This window comes from Rhinoderma darwinii, chromosome 12 (genome assembly GCF_050947455.1).
Source record: "Rhinoderma darwinii isolate aRhiDar2 chromosome 12, aRhiDar2.hap1, whole genome shotgun sequence".
Classification (NCBI taxonomy): domain Eukaryota; kingdom Metazoa; phylum Chordata; class Amphibia; order Anura; family Rhinodermatidae; genus Rhinoderma; species Rhinoderma darwinii.
In genome coordinates this window covers 81,761,934-81,782,771 of record NC_134698.1, presented here as the reverse complement: position 1 = coordinate 81,782,771, position 20,838 = coordinate 81,761,934, and the positions used below count along the sequence as shown (strand labels likewise).

Below are 20,838 nucleotides of genomic sequence, written 5' to 3'. Positions count from 1 at the left end.
ACACATAAAGAAGCAAAATTATTATTCTTACCTTTCCTGGGTCCAGCGCTGGAGCCGCAATGTCAGCGAGCTGGGCCCTGTATCTAATCCAATCATGTGTGATACAGTCTGCTGGGCCCTATATCTAATCCGATCATGTGTGATACTGTCTGCTGAGCCACTGTATCTAATCCTATCATGTGTGATACTGTCTGCTGAGCCACTGTATCTAATCCTATCATGTGTGGTACTGTCTGCTTAGCCACTGTATCTAATCCTATCATGTGTGATACTGTCTGCTGAGCCACTGTATCTAATCCTATCATGTGTGGTACTGTCTGCTGAGCCACTGTATCTAATCCTATCATGTGTGGTACTGTCTGCTGAGCCACTGTATCTAATCCTATCATGTGTGGTACTGTCTGCTGAGCCACTGTATCTAATCCTATCATGTGTGATACTGTCTGCTGGGCCACTGTATCTAATCCTATCATGTGTGATACTGTCTGCTGAGCTGTGTATCTAATCCTATCATGTGTGATACTGTCTGCTGAGCCACTGTATCTAATCCTATCATGTGTGGTACTGTCTGCTGAGCCACTGTATCTAATCCTATCATGTGTGATACTGTCTGCTGGGCCACTGTATCTAATTCTATCATGTGTGATACTGTCTGCTGAGCTGTGTATCTAATCCTATCATGTGTGATACTGCCTTCTGAGCCACTGTATCTAATCCTATCATGTGTGGTACTGTCTGCTCAGCCACTGTATCTAATCCTATCCATAGTTTATAGGGTCGTAGTGCTATAGATATGCTATGCTGTCTCATATACACACTTTTTTTTGGGGCGGACACATATGTATTGGGGCTATTTCCCGGACATTTTAAGCCCTGAGGGTATGTTCACACGGCAGCGTCTGTTACGGCTGAAATTACTGTGCTGTTTTCAGGAGAAAACAGCACCGTAATTTCAGCCGTAATGGCATGTGCAGGCGTCTTTTGCTGCGTCCACTACGGAAGTAATTGAAGCTGGTTTTCCATGGAGTCCATGGAAAACGGCTCCATTTACGTCTGAAGAAGTGACAGGCACTTTTTTACGCGCCGCCTTTTGACAGCGACGCGTAAAAAAAAATGACCGTTGGCACAGAACATCGTAAGACCCATTCAAATGAATGGGCAGATGTTTGCCGACGCTTTTGAGCCGCATTTTCGGACGTAATTCAATGCTAAAACGCCCGAATTACGTCCGTAAATAGTGTGTGTGAACCCAGCCTTAGTGACGCCCCGGCTGCTAGTGCTGCATTGTTGGGTCACTTAGGAGACCCAGCGATGCAGCTGAAAGCGGAGCGTCGGCCATGAGAAGTTTGCGGGGGGGGGGGGGGGGGGGGGCCCAGTAAGAATTTTTGCATCGGGGCCCATGAGCCTCTAGCTACGCCCCTGGTTAGAAGGGTCCCCTGACGGGAAGCTGATCACAACATGTCCTCCTGCTGGGATCCCCAGTGATCGGCTGTGATCTGTGGGAGGAACCTGGCAGTAAGTGTTCAGTTTCCTTGCAGCGCCACCACAGGAGAAGTGAGGTATTACACAGTCATTCATATCAATGTGTTGTCTGTGTAATACAGGACAGGATCTCCAGAAAGAGACATTACAGTCCGTACTACAAAAAAGAACCTGATAATAAAATGTCTCCTTCGGATTTCTGTCAGGGACAGTGTTGTCCTGTTTACACATATGTTGATGTGGATGGTGAATTCCCACAAGGTCCCCAACATGGCTGTTTTCTTTCACAACTAGCGCCACACCTGTCCATGGTTTGTATCTGGTATTGCAGCTTAGGCCCTGTTCACATCCGTGTCGGATTCCGTTCATGGGTTCCGTCAGTCCTTTCCGTCGGAGGAACCGATGAACGGAAAGCCAAATGGAAACCATAGCTTCGGTTTGCATTACCATTGATTTGAATGGTAATCCTTCCGTTGCAATTGGTTTCCGTTTTCTAAGGTCTCCGTTTTTTTTTAGCAAAAACAATAGCGTAGTAGCTAAAATAACGCAATTGCAACGGAAGCTATGGTTTCCATTTGGCTTTCCGTTCATCGGTTCCTCAGACGGAAAGGACTGACGGAACCAATGAACGGAATCCGACACGGCTAGAGCGAAGCTGCACTACTACATCCAACCTGAGGATAGGTGTGGCGCTGTTTTTTTTTTTTTTTTTTTTTTTTAAGAGGCCCTGTTTTTTGAATCCTGCACAACCTTTTTGTGAAAAACGAGGGCAAATCAGGGGAGCGGAAATCTACCATGCCCTACATGCAAATCGCGTGAAATATCTGTCACTTGCAGACAAGGAGAAGCGCGGCTTACCAACATTGAGAGGTAGAACACAATAAGCAGCGTCGGCTGCCGTGGGCTTGAATTCTAGTGCAGGTTTCTCAAGACGAAGGATGTGTGAGAAGATGTACTGGTGGAGACGAGTGATGAGCTCAAGTTGCTGCAACGTTAACGTAAATCCAGACTTCTTCAGCTCGATCGATATGGTCACTTCTCCAGACCGGGTGTAGACAGGGAAGTGCGGGATCTGTAGGTAAGAGCCACAGTCTATACGAAGACTCAATACAGAAAAATGTTGCATTTAAAACATACATCGAGAAAAATTCGGCTGGTTGCTATAGGAAACAGTCAGCAACCTTGTCGACAGACAACCCCCTAACAGCTCATCTGAGCGAAAATGCAGGGAAACCATTGGCTCTTCCTACAGCAGATGCCTCAGGAGCTCTATATAATGATTTACTAATAGCAGAGAAGAAATGGAGGCAGGCAGGAGGCCATGATACCTGAGGTATGGGTTTGGCAGTCAGGATGCCGAAGCATCTGGTTGAGTCTTCAGGGGGGTAGAGCTTGCGCCTCCGGAAGTTCAGTTCATCTGGTAGAGGGGTTGTCAATACCATTCCTATCACATATAGGTAACACGGCTGGCCGGGCTTCGGATAACTGTTCCGCAGACACTCGGGGATCTGAAAGAAGAAGAGGTCCGGGTTGCGTGAGCGGCAAGAAGAGTCAATGGAAATCATTCTCTACCATTTGTCCATACAGGACCCCCTATTACTGCTGCCCCCAACATCTGACCAAGAAGAACCGACTGCTAGACAGAGTCCATTGCAAAGTGCGAGCACGTCGTGTGACCTCCTATGGAACCCCTTGACGCATTATAACGTACATGTACGTGATAAGCGTTATAGTGAAGTAAGGAGCGCGCTCTGTGTGCTGCGGGTGTCGGCTGTGTTTTACAGCTGACACCCGGGACTAACGGCCAAGAACAGTGATCGCGCTATTCCTGGCCATCTAACCCCTCAAATGCTGCGGTCAATCGCAAACACAGCATCTAAAACGTTGAAAAGAGGGGTGCCAATGGTTGTCATGGCAGCCCAGGGGCCTAATGAAGGCCCCCAGGTCTGCCTCTGTTAAGTCGTGTCTTTGGCACGGCTTAAGGGAAGCCTGTAAAAATGACAATATACTACAATACATTAGTATTGTACCAGTGATCTAACGATCGCTTGTTCAGGTCACCCAGGGGGACTAATAAAATGTGTACAAAAAAGCTTTATAAAGTTTTTAGTAGTGAAAAATTATATATGTATGAAGTTTTAATTAAAAAAAAAAAAAAAAAAAACTTTTCCCGTTTCTCCACTAAAGTAATGTATAAAAAATTGGTATCGCCGCGTCCGGAAAAATCCAAACTATTATAATATACCATTATTTAACTCGCACAGTGAACGCCGTAAAAAAACGCCAAACCGCCAAAATCGCAGTTTTTTTTGTCAACTTCGCGCTAAAAAATATTGTAACAAAAAGCGATCAAAAAGTTGTACGTACCAAAAAATGGTACCAGTAAAAACTACAGCAAAAAATGAGCCCTCAGACCGCTCAATTCACGGAAAAATAAAAAAAGTTATGCCCATATAAATTTGGTATCACCGTAATCGCATTGAGCCGCAGAATGAAGTTAAGCGGTCGTTTTTACCGCACGGTGAAAGCCGTAAAAAATAAAAAACGTAGGAATTGCAGTTTTTTCCAATATCAGCCCGCAAGTAATTTTTTTTCAGTTTCCCAGAACTTTATATGGTACTTTAAATATTACCAATAGAAACTACAACTCCTCCCGTAAAACATGAGCCCCCACAGCAAGGGAAAAAAAAAAGCGATGTCTCTTGGAATGCAGGGAGTGAAAAACGAAAAAGAAAAATGTCCGTGCCCTTAAGGGGTTAATGAACACATCAGGACGGATTCTGACTACTGAGAGGGGGAGGGGGGACTGACTACTGAGAGGGGGAGGGGGGACTCACTGCTTTAGGGTAGCATTGTCTCCTCTTGGTGGATCCTGGTCGGCCTGGGACGCTGGTTTCTTCCTCATCGTGCAGATCGAGCTCCTCCTCATATTTAACTGTTTCCTTGCCGACCGGCATTAAATGGTCATCCAGTTCACCTGCAGGGAATAGGGGGGGCGTACGAGGTTTACATTTACAACAGAGAAGTCTAATAAAACACAGCGAAGAGAGAAATCATTACCAAAAAACATAAAAATAACAGGCAACTGTTAAAGGAGAACCAGAAACTTTATATAAAAGGTCCTTGAAATACGCGAAAAGAGCCGGAAGGTCCTCGGCTCCCAACACAGCAGTCCTATCACAGGAAAACTACGGTCTGTGGGTCGAATTCACCGTCCACATCAATGTTCACATCCCGACTGGCTTGAAAAATGTCCGGTAGATGTTGACATTGATGGCGATTTGAAACCATGTCCCTATGATTACACGGCGCTTACCAAAACACAGTGCAGGGAGTGTTGTCAGGGGGACAATAGGAGCTGCAAGGAGAATCTGTCACCGGACAAACTGATTTAATAAAGAGCAATGAGAAGACGCTCATCTTAGAAAACCCATTGTCATACTTCCTATTAGGTCATTCTGAGATAATAGAGTGGGGGTCTCATGTTCAGGACCCTCATCTCTTGGTCAGAGTGGAGAGCGGTTACATAGAGCGTCTCGCTCTCTCTCTGGAGGACCTGTCCTGTATTACTCAGACAACACATTGATACGAATGGACACTGTAATACTTCATTTCTCCTGTGGTGGCGCTGCAGAGAAACTGAACACTTCCTGGCAGATTTCCACACAGATCACAGCTGATCGCTGGGGGTCCCAGCAGAGGGAATCTGTGTGATCAACTGTTGTCAAGTGACCCTTCTGACAAGTGGCGATTGTCCAAAGTGGAGAACTCCGCAGAATGTTGGTTAAATATATGAATATACATTAACTCTATAACTTACCGATCTGGTGCAGCATCTTGCAGCATATGAGAGCCACCGCTCGTTCAGCGAGCCTGGCGCAGTTCATGGATGGGCCCTGGGACAAATGACAATGAGGACAGTGAAGGACTTGACATCTAAACAAGATCAGTGTTACAAGATACGACCGTGCTAATTCGTTACATCAGGTGAGAACTCCCAGCGGAGGGTCAGACTTCACATCTCCCGGGCGAGGAGCCTGGTCAGCGACACAACTTCTTACCAAGTACTTACAACAATGGGGGCTCTGAGCGGGGAGTTGATTGGCAGGTATAAGGTTGACTGGTAAAGACCGCCGGACGCCTCCCGGGATTTACATTTTGGAGCAAGGTGAGTGAACGGGTCGCTGGGCAGCCGGGCACAATACCTGTGTATAGAGACATGTCACCATGAGGGGGCAAGCAGCGCAAGACTGTAATAAGAAGCAGCGGTCACGGTCACAGGAAGGGGTCAATATCTCCCAGGCCTGAGGCTGCACTACTGAGGTGCTCCGATGCCAGCCTGAGACTGCACTACTGAGGTGCTCCGATGCCAGCCTGAGGCTGCACTACTGAGGTGCTCCGATGCCAGCCTGTGCCCTTGTGATTGGGTGTCATGGATACAAATCCCCATCTATATCAATATCAAGATCCATACTGGCTCGACTAGTCACACTTACATGTCAGGATTGGGGATTTGACCTCATGGCCAACATGTTCAGTAAGGCTATATTCACACTGCCGACCTGGGCCTCCGGTGGCTGCGAATTTGATGGAAATAAAAGCGCTGCATGCTGCACTATTCCTGCCGTCAAAATGACAGACAGCACGCCGGAACCCAATGGACCCCATTGTAGGTTAATGGGGTCTGTCAGGCGCCGGCGGTATTCATCATATGACGGAACCGGCAGAGCTCGTGTCTTCCGTTATGTGCGGAAGCCACAACGCAAACGTGAATATAGCCGAACCTTTATGGAATAGGCAGCGATTGTGCTGGACTAGGTATCGTAGGAAAGTAAGTATTGAAGTTTTCCAGTTCCTTGTCATATTCAAGATCGCTGCTTGCCGACAGTGAATGGGGACATTATTCTTTATATCCAGAGGCTTAAAATCCTGTACAGACCAAACACTTCTCACAGCTGAAACATTGTTACAATTGTATCCACTTTAACCTCTGCAAGTCTTCGTTCACATCTAGAGCAGCACGTACCTCTCTCCTGTCCCGGTAGTTTGCTACATTGTTAGGTAGGGAGACCAAGATGTTGATCACAAAAAGCATTGCTAAACCTGGATGCAATAGTACCACACCCTCAGCTGTGAGAAGTACTAGGTGTGTACAGGTTTTCAGCCATTGGATGTAAACAATTTTCCCATTCACTGACAGAAAGCAGAGATCTTGATAATGGTGAGGAAATGAAACCCAAAAGCATATTAGAAAGTTACAGAATATTTTACTCTACAATGATTACACTTCATTTACATAAAATAAAACATCGCGCCTACCGATTAATGTGGCCAATGGCGTTGTTCAGGGTAACCCTTGGGCTGCCATCATCCTGGCGCAAGACGTATGGAGGAAAGATCCCGTCATCGTCCACAACGGGGTCAGACTCGGTGTCCCCACAATCCATCGACTTGGAGCATTTATTCCGCAAGATCTGTAATGGAAGTGAACAGAGCTGCTCCATCAGTGAATGTAAACACCCCCAGAGCCGCTCCATCAGTGAATGTAAACACCCCAGAGCCGCTCCATCAGTGAATGTAAACACCCCCAGAGCCGCTCCATCAGTGAATGTAAACACCCCAGAGCCGCTCCATCAGTGAATGTAAACACCCCAGAGCCGCTCCATCAGTGAATGTAAACACCCCAGAGCCGCTCCATCAGTGAATGTAAACACCCCAGAGCCGCTCCATCAGTGAATGTAAACACCCCCAGAGCCGCTCCATCAGTGAATGTAAACACCCCAGAGCCGCTCCATCAGTGAATGTAAACACCCCAGAGCCGCTCCATCAGTGAATGTAAACACCCCAGAGCCGCTCCATCAGTGAATGTAAACATCCCCAGAGCCGCTCCATCAGTGAATGTAAACACCCCAGAGCCGCTCCATCAGTGAATGTAAACACCCCAGAGCCGCTCCATCAGTGAATGTAAACACCCCAGAGCCGCTCCATCAGTGAATGTAAACACCCCCAGAGCCGCTCCATCAGTGAATGTAAACACCCCCAAAGCCGCTCCATCAGTGAATGTAAACACCCCAGAGCCGCTCCATCAGTGAATGTAAACACCCCAGAGCCGCTCCATCAGTGAATGTAAACACCCCCGTGCCGCTCCATCAGTGAATGTAAACACCCCAGAGCCGCTCCATCAGTGAATGTAAACACCCCAGAGCCGCTCCATCAGTGAATGTAAACACCCCACAGCCGCTCCACGCGTGCTTCTATAGTTCCGTTACGATTCATGTTCTACCTTCTCAATGGCTTTATAGGTTTTTAGATCCTCCTCAAATCCCTTTATCCGGTCAGTGTCGGCCAGCATGATGTAGTTGGAGATGGGGGCCCTGGCACGACCTTTGGACTGAACATAAGACCTGTATTCAGATGGCAGGTCAAAGCGGACGACCAAGTTGCATTTTGGGATGTCCACGCCCTCCTCCACGATGCTGGTAGCGATGAGCAGGTTGGTTTCATGAGCCCGAAACTTCCGGAGAACCTACAGAGGAGACGCAGTGATGAGTCCAACAGACGTATGACGAAAAGTTCTGCAACTTTGTGGTTTAATTCCTCACTATTTTCAAGATCTTTGTTTGCTCTCAGTGAATGGGAACAGTCACTTTATTTCCAGAAGACTTAAAAAAATAAAAAAAAAACATCCTGAACTAGGCCTTCTCACACAGCTGATGGGCGGTTACTGTGCGTCAGTATAAATAAAAAGCATCAGTACAGGAGAGAGATTTGTGCTGCTGTTTTTAGCTCAGAAGATTCACTATACAGACACATTGTAACAAACCCTCGGCTGTGTGAGCAGAAAAATGTCAGAATTTGTTTTCAGCCTCTGAAATTATTGCTTCCATTCAATGACAATGAGGAGAGATCTTGAAATAAATAAGTGAGGAATTAATTCTGAAACATTTTTTGGGGATTATCTGACAACCTATGATCTAGCTTTGAGTCCTGGGGCAGACATCTTCTTTGACACTTGCAAGATCTCTGCTTGTAGTAATTGAATTGAGTACGTTTATGCTTTATTTCTTGACGATGAATATCTGTCGTGGTCATGTGATAATTGCACTCCGATAGCTGCGTTGTAACCAGCCCTGCACCCGTGTCATCACATAACCAGACGCTTCATCCCCTGAAATGTAGCAATAAAGGCTTTCATTGACAGCAAGCAGAGATCTATTAGGAATTGATACACAATGGAAATGAGAAAACGACAGAATTTTTCATTACAAATCGGAAACCCCTTTTAGGCCGGGTTTACATGGTGCAGTCCAAACTCTTGTTGCTGCGGCAAAAACGCCTTTTAACTGAACCGTGTGAACCCAGTCTTAAGGAGAGACTACGCAGGTTAACCCTTGAATGCCAGTCAGTCAATAACCACGTGCTTTGAGTTGTGCGGCATCCACAGCAATGCGACAACCCGCCAATGTTACATAGCGCATCCTCTCCTAGCGGGGTACACTCCCTGACCGCGGCTTCCAGGAAGGCGAATCTGGATTATCTAATCTCGACTAATAGCGTTTCTGATGAGAAGTATTTCCAGTTCTTGCCCGCTCAGATGACATCGGGGTCTGGCGGCTCCACCCAGGACATCGTGAGGCAGCTCCAGATTCAGGGAAGTCCATTCCCATCTACGGCCTGTCCTATATATTTACTTACAAGCACTAAGTGGCGTTATTTAACTGTCAAGGTCAATAAGCTGCAAGCAAAGCAGACCCGACCTGTAATGGCCCAAACAAGCGATAGCTCCGGGTCTATAATGGCACATAATTATAGTTTGGGCTGGAGGGAGTCCAGGCCGAGGGGAACAGACACAAAGCAGATTGAGGACAGAGGTTGTGCCGAGAACAAAAAGGAAAAAAAGTGCCGGAGAGGGGGGGGGGGGGGGGCAGAGCGCGGCCGGGAATTACCTCCTCCTGTTTTCTGAACTCCACTTCCATCTGCTTGTTTCGGGGCTGGTTCTTTCCGATGCCGTGTCCAGTAATGAAGTTGCTGCTAATGTACGCCAGCTCGGGGTCCTGCTTCCCGGCCTCCTTTATCAACCTGTAATGTTAGGTCGGAACCATCGGTTATATTACAGCTGTGACACAAAATAAACACAAGTATTAGAGCGGCTCGTCCGGAGCGGGCGCAGAGGGCACAACGTAGGAAAAGAAATTCATGAGAGTCACGTGGCCAAACGTCAACAGCGTCTCCGAAGTCTCGACAACTCCTAACTACAAGAAAGGTCCTGCAACGCACAGCAGGACCACCGCACCAACAGCGGTCACAGGCAGGGGGAGCGTCAGGCAGATCATCATCTCTCCTGCAGTGTAAAGCCGGATTCACAGGGCTGAGTTCGGTCCGTGAGACATGCGCCGCAGGTCGGCAGTATTACCCGGACCGGCCGCAGTTCAGGGAGTCGGATTCCTGGCACTATACTCATCCATGACGCCGTTAGCCACTGTCTCCCCGCGGGAATCCTGTCCCAACAGTCCCATACTGTAATAGTGTGTGTTCAGTATGGGACAGGATTCCCGTGGGGAGGCAGTGACTCCAAGCATCACGGACGAGTGTAATGCCAGGAGTCCGGCTCCCTGAACTGTGGTCTGTCCGGGAAATACGGCCAAAACACATGGTCCGTATCTCACGATACCGAACATAGTCGGGAGACTCCGGCCTAAAGAAGAATTAATGCTCCCAATGTATGATCGCTGGGACCCCCACTGATCACTAGAATCGGGGTAGAAAGTCAACGCAGAATCGCAGGGAGAGGGAGTTTGGATGAAGCGGCTGGGGAAGACCTGGGAACTCAGGAGCCCCATTCTAATAAACCGTGGGCCCCCAGCGATCATACATTGTAGACAGGTGATAAATGTTCTGATTGGGAACCTTTTCTGGGACTCCAAAAGCGATGTGGTCCAAAAGCGGGGTCAGCGCAATGTCGCCAATGTACACGATTGTGCAGAAAATCCAACAATGTTGCAATTTTTTCCCTATGGAGTTCTATTAAAATAGCAGGTGGTTATGATTTCTATCCCTCGGGGCGGAGTGGTTGTGCAACGCCTCGTCCTGGACCCAGATATGTTAGGCTTCTGGTACAGCATGAGATCCATCAGACAAGTAACCTCGCTGCTAGTGTGGGCGGTCAGTCTCTGTACGACATCTATATGACCTAGAAAATCACCGCAGCAACAAATCGGAATAGAACAGGTATGAACCCATCGTTAGGCGAGATCCACGTGTAGGGGACGGGACGGTGAGATTTACCTATTTAAGACGACGGCCGTGTATCTGCGCTCCACAAAGATGATCCCACACAAGATGTTGGTGAACGGGGAGGGGAAGCTGGTTTCCGTCTTCTCTTTCTCCTCGATTTCTTCGTCCTCGTCGTCGTCCTCCTCGGAGTCGCTCCACGACACGTAGTTGTCCTGGTTGCGGTTGTTGTACCACTCCACGCTCTCAAACTGCTGCCGCTCGTAGGGCTTGTACTTGCGCAGGATCTCCAGAAGTTTGATGACTTTGGGGGTGACGAATTTCAAGTCGAGGGAGGCGGGGGAGAAGTGCTCCTCGCACAGGGCGTGGATCTTCCTCAGGATGGTGTCTGTAAACAGCAGGAATTTGCGGTGCAGCTCTTCCTGCTCGTGTTTGATGTACTTCTGCAGTTCTCTTACCATCATCCCGGCAACTTTATCGGCACACCACGGACCCAGCACCAGCAGAACCGCCTGGCAGTCTGAGAGAATCTAGGGGGGAGAGACACCCATTAAAGAGATGGTATCATAGTCACAAGCCTGACGTCTGCTCCGGTGCGAGTCCGTCAGTAGGAACCCCTGCCGATCCCTATAAACACCCCCCGGCACGTACTGCAGACAACGGCTCAGAGGTCGGTGGTCTACACTGGTCTAGAACGCAACGTAAAAGCGATGGCCCGGCCGGAGCATGGCATTATTGGAATCCCCCCTTATTCTTCCAGGATTGGGGGGCACTTTATCAAGAATACTGGATTTTTAAGACTCATTTCTATCATTGGACCCATGTACTGAGCATCTCGGTTCAATGTAGTCACATGATCCATCCCAGCCAGTTAGCAGCAGGATCATGTGACCTACACTCCCAAACTAGTCACAGACTTAATCAACCTATTCTAAAGGTGAAAAGGATCATGGGAAAAAAAAATGATCGGCCATGTTGGATCATTCATTCTGTTTGTTACTAACAGGCGATTGGACGGGGAAGGGAGCGGGATTTCATTTTTGCATCTGACCTTCGGTCTGTGGATGGTCACGTGTGTTAATAATAATAATAATGCCCCAAAGTAATTTCAGTTGTCTGCTCAGTCATCCATCATCTCTATGGCGACCGTTTACAGTATTCAGTAGGAAGTATTTGCTTTAGGTTGCCTAGCAACGCTCTACATCCTGTCTAGGTGACCACTACTGGAGTACATACAGGTATATGTAGAGAAGTGGTCACAGGACGACCTCTCATCTGTACAGTAGACGACCCCTCCGTGCTGCACAGACTTGTTTATAACCTCTGCTCCTGAGACTACAGGGAGCCGTGCGCCGTTCTACCCGAGTCCTTCAGGTCACGACTAAAGCTTGACGGACTACAAGGCTGGATGGGCCTGCTCTGCCCCCGAGTACCTGCTTGGAGATGGACGTTGAATCTCGCTCTTTCGATAGAATGGGAATGTTGCAGTCCTCCAAGAAGTGAAGCGCTTCGTCCACTTCAGATAAGAGCCGCTGATAGAGCCCGCTTTTGTCATGATAGGGGCCACAGTCTAGTACAATCTCACAAGGCTGAGAGGCGTACCTACACCGAGCACAGGACAAGATAGAGACAAAAAAAAAATAATACAACAAATAAATGTCAAAAATAATTTATCCATACCTGGGAAAGCTGGGTAACGACCAACAAGAATGAATTATTACTGCTGCCACAAGCGGCGGTCATCGTTCTGGGCAGACGTCTAAACCGCAGGTCTGCCTAATTATGCAGCGTTAATGGAGTGGGGGGAGTGGACATTGAATAACGAAGGAGATTTGCTGTTCAGGAATCTGGCAAAGCTGGGTGACGACCCTGCGGGAGGTGTAATACAGGACATATGGGCTGTCACTCAGCTTTCCTGGAAGCAGATAAAGATTCTGCACAGCGGTTTGTTTTGTCTGGTCCCATTAAAGCGGTTGCCCCCTCACAGCCGATTTTGCCAAGGGAAGGGCCAAAGCGATGAGCATGACACAGGGATTCCTGCCCTGCACTAGGCATGGCACAGGGTGGGTTTTGCTCGGAGTGCTCCTTTAAGGAGGGATCTTTCTGGGCTGCTCCATTGTACAAAATAGACAATCCTGCAAATTCTCACCCACGGTTATTTTATCAGATACTGCACCTATAAAAGGGTTAATGCCGCTGCGCTGCGAGGAAGGTCCGCACATATATCCTTCACAAGAAGGAGATGAGGTCATGAGTTCTGCGTTGCGTTTACCTGTCCAAAACCACCAGATCAGTTGCCGTCTCGGCGTTACTCTTCAGAATCTCCTCCAGTTTCTGGATCTTCTCTTTTAGGTCGCGGGGGTCACATTTCCCGTTCAGTATGGAGGCGGTCAGTCCCAAGATCCGCGGACACGTCTGGCAACCTTCACAGATCTGCGCGAGACGAAATAAAAAGCGGAAGGAGCAGATTATAAACGAGTCTATTGCTGGAAGAATTCATGAAGGATAAGATCACGACAGACACGAGCTACGCCCGCACTATGGGGTGCGATACCCCAAATCCTGAGCAGACTGACAGCCATGTGTTACACTACATGCACTGGCTCCTGTACAACGTGATGATTTCTTAAAGGGGTAGTGCGAGATTTAAACCTTCCCCTAAATATCTGGTGGAATTAGTACCAGAAACTGCTGTGCACTTATATCAGGCCGTTTCCAGCGCTCCCATTCAAGTCTATGGAGAGAGGCTGCTGTTACCGGAGACTAAGTAAAGTAGGGGGCACCAAAGGTCGAGCCCCCACTTATTACTATGACTTGTCTAGTTAACAGGTTAAAAAAAAAGTAGTAAAGGATTAGAAAAAAGTTACACTCCCCTCCCAGAAACAGCGCCACTCTTAGCCATAGGCTGTGACTGATATTGCAGTTCAGCCACATACACTTGAACAGGGATGTGCTGCAATACCAGACACAGCCCATGGACAAGAGTGGTGCTCTTTCTGAAAAAAAAAGGAGAATTTCTTCTAACCTTGGAAAACTCTTATAAAAAGGGTTCCTCGCTTTGAATAATCCCTACTCATTGGAAGGGTCCCTTGAAAATTAGCTGATCACAAACTGTCCTGCTGCTGAGATCCCCAGCGATCAGCTGTGATCTGTGGAGAAACCTGGCAGTAAGTGTTCAGTTTCCCTGCAGTGCCATCACAGGAGAAATGAAGTATTACACAGTGTCCCTTCATATCAATGTGTTGTCTGTGTAATATAGGACAGGTCCTCCAGGGAGACGCTCTATGTAACCGCTCTCCATTCTGACCAAGAGATGAGGATCCTGAACAGAGGACACTATTGGTGGAGGACGGCTCTGGAGGCCTCCGCACCGCCATGTAATTCACGATCCAATTGGGAGGAGATGAAGTCTTTGGCCTACCAAGCGTCCGTCCTCTTACCTTCATGATCTCGCGATACGGGTGATCCTGGATGGCAAGGTGGCATTCGTCGAACACCAGGAGGTTGATTTCGGATAAGGACAGGCTCTCGCTCTTCAGGACATGGAGGAAGATGTGACAAGTCATGACCAGAATCTGAAATAAAACACAAAGAAACGTCAGGCCTCGGAGATCCCACCGGGAACCTGCGCGACGTCTGGTTTGAATTTCGGGAATAAACGCTCACATGTTTTCAATCATTCCTCTGTAAACTATCTGACAATTCCCATCAAGTCCTGCGGCTGACACGCACCAAATTGCTCTCGTGCTAAACGTTTCTGGAGAATGAAGTTTGACAAGCGCCCCGGCGAAAACTCAAAGCCGCAAACTTAAATTACTGCCCCTTTTATTAAACGACGTGTAACAATCAGACCCCCCCCCCCAGGGTTGCTTCTTGTGTAAACGTGTTACACCAACCTCACAATATAACAGGAGATAGCGGACCCCCCCCCCCCTCCCCATCTGCTCGGATTGGGGAGTGCAGATGTTTTAAACACAAGGAACTAATCCTACTGCTGTTATGACGGCTGATAAAAGTAAATGTCGGCCTTTGGCGCAACATCACGGCCGGAGACGGAGAGAAGAACCACCCAAAGACCCTCTCATGGAGGTACAGAGCCCAACTGGTGCCAGTCTAAGCGGACCCCTCGTCCAGTGTGAAACTCCAGCAGAACAGTATCCCCCTGACTCAAAGAAAACCCCTGTCCATGTGCCCTATTAAAGGTATATAGATGACAGAGAGGGATCTCCTGCTCGGGGCAACCCCCCCCTCTATGTGCCAAAACAGAAAGCCACTCTAAGAGCAGCTCCCATCCTGGCGGACACAAGGCGTCCATGTCTACATAGTCAGATAGATGGCCGCCATGTAATACTACATGTCTCCTGTAGTGGCCGCTGCAGGCGAAATGTCCGGCTGGCCGATGATTCCCAAAACCAGCTGTTTGGCGGAGGCGTCATGAAGCAGCTCACACATATAAGAGGATGAGACGACGCCTTTAAAGCTACAATCCCAAAACAAATAAGTCCTCTTCTGCCCAGGTCATATCCAATTCTGGGAAAGCTGGGTGAAAGCAAACACTGCAACTCCAGGAAAGGATGACACTCAGCTTTGCGAAGCCCTGAACGGCAAATCTGCTTACTTATACAGAGCAGAGGCCAGGGACACAGATTACTGCATAACTAAACAAGTTTGCCATTTAGGGGTTGTGGAAAGAAGAGTGACGGGGCTATAATGGCAGCCGTATTTGTTGTCAGTTGGGTAAAGCCTGAAGAGAATCGTTAACAGCATCACAGAAGACGCCGCTGAGCCCTTCTAGATATACTCCATACATTTGGTAGCTTGAGACATAGATCTGCAGTGGAGCTGTATACACGACCAGGCTGTGTACACCTTTAAAACCTTCTTTTTTAATTAAAAAGGTCAGTGTTTTGTGCAACTTTCAAAATACTTATTAAAAATTATTTTTACTTTTTGGAGATACAGCTGCTTTGTATCCTGTATGTAGAGCAGCTGTATCTAGCACGGAGACCTGAATCCATCAGGACTGACGGATTAAGTGACAGCGGGTCGAGGATCGATCGGTTACTGATCACATCTTAGTTCATAACTCAGATGTGATCGATTTACAGGTGGATCCTGCGGGTCTGACACGCAGGACCAGCTGACACTGAACCCGTCAGTCCCATTGAACTCACAGATTCAGATCTCAGTGCACGATACAGGATACAAAGCAGCTGTATCTCAAAAATGAAATTTTTTTAACAAAATTTGAAATTTGCACCAAACAAACTGACTGACCTTCTTCTAAAGAAAAAAAAAAAAAAAAAAAATTTCAAAAGGTGTACACAGCCTTTAACCCCTTAGTGACCAGCCCAATATATTTAGGTTGAGAGGAGGCTGCTACAAGTCGTCATTTTCTGTGGGTCGGTGGCAGTGCTCGGGTCGGTGGCAGTGCTCGGGTCGGTGGCAGTGCTCGGGTCGGTGGCAGTGCTCGGGTCGGTGGCAGTGCTCGGGTCGGTGGCAGTGCTCGGGTCGGTGGCAGTGCTCGGGTCGGTGGCAGTGCTCGGGTCGGTGGCAGTGCTCGGGTCGGTGGCAGTGCTCGGGTCGTACCTGATGAGCCACGAACTCCTCGTTCCATTTCTCCTTCGACCAACTCTCCACAACGTCTAGACTGGAATACTCCCCCACCTTCAGATCCGAGTGAGTGCGGACCGCCGACACTTGCTGGACGACTTGTTTAGCTTAAAACAATACAAGAAGTATAAAAGTTTATAGAATGACAGATCAGCGAGAAACAATCCTAAATAAGAGGACGTCACTTTGTAATATAAAGAGGGGAACTTTTATATAAAGTTAGAGGAGATAACACGACCAGACCGGAATAAACTGCGCCAAATCTATCGCACGCCGTATGATAAATGGCACAACGTACTAGAAATTGTAGACACTTTTCTATTTCTTATGCCACATTATGACTGGCGAACTGCAGACCAGTGCGCAAAAAGAACGGTGAACGCAAAAAATGTGACCAATTTTATGACCCGACTATGCCCCTTTTTCTGGACCATTTTCAAAACGTAAAAAGTGTCTTAAACACATAATAAATTTAGCCCACGGCACGCACTTCAGACTCTGCCTCTTTCTGCTTAATGAATCGCCGCCAGTGTTCGCATTTTGCACCATTTTTCAGCTGTCAGAATGCAGCCTGCAGTGTAAAGAATGGAGGTTTTCATGATGGTTGTCCTAGCTACCCCCAGGGACCTGTCTACATGTAAACGCACTTTCTCATTTAGTCCCTAAGTTATCAACCTGTGGTACATGTAGCAGAGATGGTACCATGCCACGTAGGGGGTACTGGCACAGTCCTCATGCGCCCCGTATATGATCATAGCCTTGTGGGTACTTTGATGTAATTAATTTGAGCTTGGCTTAGAAACTCTGCCCTGGTCTATACTAGATATACACATACACTAGATGGCAGGTTGTGAAGAAGACTCATGACAACCTGAATGAAACCCTCCATTCTTTACACTGCTGGCTGCATCCAGAGAACTGGAAAATGCAGCAAAATAGAAGCTAGACTTCACACTGTAAAGGGTATATTCACCTACGTACGCCAGTTTACATATAAACATAATTGTCCATATTGAAATCATATCATGTGACCGCGGTGACCAATTGCCGCAGCGATCATGTGATGGGTGGGAAAAAATTTGTCTTTACTTCTCATCGGCAGCCTTCAGTATAATAAACAATTACCCCCTCTGGTCACATGACAGATAAAAATAAGATTTAGTAATGATTTAGCGATAATTACCGGAGTTGACCAGGAACACGGTTCTCTTGGCGACTTTATTAAAGTTCCCCCGGATCTGATAGGACAGCTCTTTAGTAAGTAGTACGGCAATGAACGTCTTCCCTGAGCCCGAGTTCAGACACACTATTGTATTGTGGTCCAACGCTGCTTCCAACAGCTCCACCTGCAGGAGAACAGGAGTAATGCATGGCTTATCCATCAACACACGCAGCTCTACTCCCGTCACAAAAAGTCATCGCTTAGTAGATGTTATCACTTTCTAAACGTGGGTGGTCCGACTGCCGGGACCCCCACCGATCCAGGGAATAAAGGGGGTCACAGCACTGATTTAGCACTGCGCCCTATCACGGATTATCTTTGCACTGTGGCGCTCCCGGCAGGGACCTGCAGCAAAGCCAAATTCAGGATCGATACGAGTCCCAGCAGTCGTACCCCAACCGATCAGAAAGGCATGGCATATCCTAGCAATCTGCCATCACCCTATAAGATAGGATAAATAACGTGGGAATTAAAGGGTTATCCCTGTCAGACCTATTAACGGGCTGGAAATATGACGACATCAGCGTGACCCCCTATAATCAATACTAATGCTGCCGATTGCCACATGATCCTTCTCAGCCACCGTCTCGGACTCAAAATAAAGCCACAAATAAAACGGGACTATTAATGGGGGAACGGAGCGCTCGTTCCCAATCACGCGTGCTTGTCGTCTGATCACGTCTTTCATGCGGTCCTAAAAACAAGCGCCGCTGGCGGCACATCTCCTCCTCGTGTACACAGGTGACGTGCTGCCGACAATGAAGCAGATTGTATAGGGCGAATGATCTCATGCACCTCTATACAGCTCCATGTAAACGGCGCAATAAATGAGCGCGGATGGACGCGCCGCATCATCAATCGGCGCCGTTTAGTGTCACACCTGCCGGTGTAATAGAGCCCATAGCCGTGGACTGCACAACGCAATCCTTCTCAGCCAATCGGCAGCACCGACCTGGATAGCGACACGTTCTCCTCAAAGTACTAATAAGAACGGTTTACATGCGGTACAGCCTGCGGAGGTCAGGGGGATGCTGGGAGTTGTAGTTTTGCAACAGCTAGAGAGTAAGAGGTCGGAGACGACTGCTGTGCCTGCTCCCCCTTATCCCCAGCGGCCAGCAAAGTGTATATAATAGAGGATGAGCACCCCCATGTCCCCCTCACATTATGCCCCCCCCCCCACTTTATACCCCCCCACGAGTATTTTAATTTTTAAACGGCCAGTACCTGATATTTCCTGGGGGTGTATATATTATCATGGATAGCCTCCTGCTGCCAGGGCAGTCCAAAGAAGGGGCCCATGGGCGAGGAGGCCGGGGTCAGGAGCTGCAGGCCGGCCATGTTGAGGGTCCTTCGATCATCCAGTGACTTAGATCATCGCAGCGGAGGGTCGGCCGCGTCCTGCAGACATAAGAAAGAGAAACGAGAGTAAAAAAAATACATCGACCGGGCACTCGAGGACCGGAGGCCAAGATTCCAATAGTCCAGCAACCCACGAGTTTGTATTTTCCGGATTATCAAGCAGTTCATATAAGACACTCCAATAGTCTGGAAAACACAGAATTCGATGCGACTTTATAATCCAGTCCGTTTAACGCTCATCACTCAGACACGTGCCGGACTATTGGGGGTTCCGGACTATTGGGAATCAGTGCAGGTAAGAGCGACTCACCTCTCTCAGTCTGAGCCGGCACAAATGACAAAAGTCTTGAAACGTTCAGTGACATCGTCATAACTGCGAAGAAAACACGGGAAATATTACCAGGTGACGACACCAGACGCAACGTATCGTAACATTTACTTAAAGGGATTATCCAGTTTAGAAAACCCATTACCATACACCCTATTAGGGAATTCTGGGTAATAGAGGGGGGTCCTCTGGCCAGGACCCTCATCTCTTGGTAACCGAGAGCGGTTACATAGAGCGTCTCTGGAAGACCTGCCCTGTATTACAGAGGCAACACATTGATATGAATGGACACTGTGTAATATTTCATTTCTCCTGTGGTGGCGCTGCAGGGAAACTGAACACTTACTGCCAGGTTCCTCCCGCAGATCACAGCCGATCGCTGGGGGTCACTATGTGATCTACTGAGAACAAGTAGGTATTGTCCAAAGCGGAGAAGCCCTTCATACATCATTCCAGCAAATTCTAACACAAAAAGGTAAAACTCATTTAATCCAGCACTTTATAGCTCAGAAATCCTGATGTCAAAAATAATCCCAACGCCGGACTGTCAGGTATTTATCTGATCGTCCGGCACGTGATAAATCCACATCATCCCCCCTGACACATTTAGGTGACAATAGAATGGAGGGGGGGGGGGGGGACGACGTGGAGGGCATTATCAGGATTCTACTGTAATAATAAGAATAGCCTCCTTGCATTTAAAACTACTTTGATTCAATTATGCTAAACCACATCATATACTCTAGTCACATCTAAAGCTGCATTCAAAATTATTTTACTTCCTTGTTTTATCTCAGAGGTCAGGAAGTCATATCTCCCAGCCATCCCCTGCTTATTCAGTCCATGAAGAGCATGCCGTGGTGCATTGTGGGAGATGTAGAGTTCATACTTGTATAATTGTCTGGTTTTGGAAAACAAAACAAAAACTGGTACCCTGTGTTATATCTAGTGCAGGGCCTGAGGGGGCGGAGCATGACACAGGACTATAAACACCAGAGACCGTGTCATGCTCCGCCCCCTCAGGCCCTGCACTAGACTTAAGTATCCGCTTTCCCCAGAGCGTTCATTCAAGCCGATCAGTCATCAGAGCACGCTTGGATTCGAAAGTAGCAACATGCAGAATTTTAAGTGCAGCTTTAGATGTGACTGGAGTACGAGACGTAACTCAAGACCACTACGCTTCTGTATACAGCAAGAAAAAAAAAAAAGGTACTCCGACGTACAACAGCAGAGGAGGTCAGGACACTCTTTTGGCCTCTGTCGCGTGAATAGAGCCCCATGGATACGTTTGGCGGGACATTACCCCGGCGTATACGCAGGGCTGGTGATGTGAACAGAGCCTATTCCTGTACCTCAGCGCCGGTAACATTGTATCACTCACAGTAACCTAGCAGGAAGCAGAGATTGACCAGGTGTCTTTTTTTGTCAGGTGGTTTTTCGTCTCAGCTTCGTGTGTGACCGGTGCCAAGATACAGAACAATTAGCGTGGGCGGAAAACTGAAAACACGGAGCGGATTCCACGGGAGCAGCGTGAAGAGCCGGGCCGCGCAGATACCGGGGGCGCCGACATTTACGGCTTTGTCTCAGTGCACCCCACCTCATC

At 48.0% G+C, this 20,838-nt stretch overlaps 1 protein-coding gene across 2 annotated transcripts in view; it reads right to left on the bottom strand.

The window, feature by feature from the left end:
* DICER1 (dicer 1, ribonuclease III) overlaps positions 1-20,838 on the bottom strand; it is a 52,820-nt gene that overhangs the window by 27,977 nt on the left and 4,005 nt on the right. For both annotated transcript variants that reach the window (XM_075844306.1, XM_075844307.1), the window contains exons 2-17: positions 19,218-19,280; positions 18,773-18,946; positions 17,510-17,672; positions 16,303-16,433; positions 14,154-14,288; positions 12,986-13,146; positions 12,147-12,315; positions 10,768-11,243; positions 9,429-9,561; positions 7,766-8,008; positions 6,802-6,956; positions 5,555-5,687; positions 5,303-5,378; positions 4,320-4,459; positions 2,811-2,990; positions 2,341-2,554 (exon numbers count right to left, since the gene is read on the bottom strand). In XM_075844306.1, coding sequence (XP_075700421.1) covers positions 2,341-2,554; positions 2,811-2,990; positions 4,320-4,459; positions 5,303-5,378; positions 5,555-5,687; positions 6,802-6,956; positions 7,766-8,008; positions 9,429-9,561; positions 10,768-11,243; positions 12,147-12,315; positions 12,986-13,146; positions 14,154-14,288; positions 16,303-16,433; positions 17,510-17,672; positions 18,773-18,886 — 2,623 coding nt within the window. In that variant the 5' untranslated portion in view covers positions 18,887-18,946; positions 19,218-19,280. The remainder of the gene's footprint in view (positions 1-2,340; positions 2,555-2,810; positions 2,991-4,319; positions 4,460-5,302; positions 5,379-5,554; positions 5,688-6,801; positions 6,957-7,765; positions 8,009-9,428; positions 9,562-10,767; positions 11,244-12,146; positions 12,316-12,985; positions 13,147-14,153; positions 14,289-16,302; positions 16,434-17,509; positions 17,673-18,772; positions 18,947-19,217; positions 19,281-20,838) is intronic.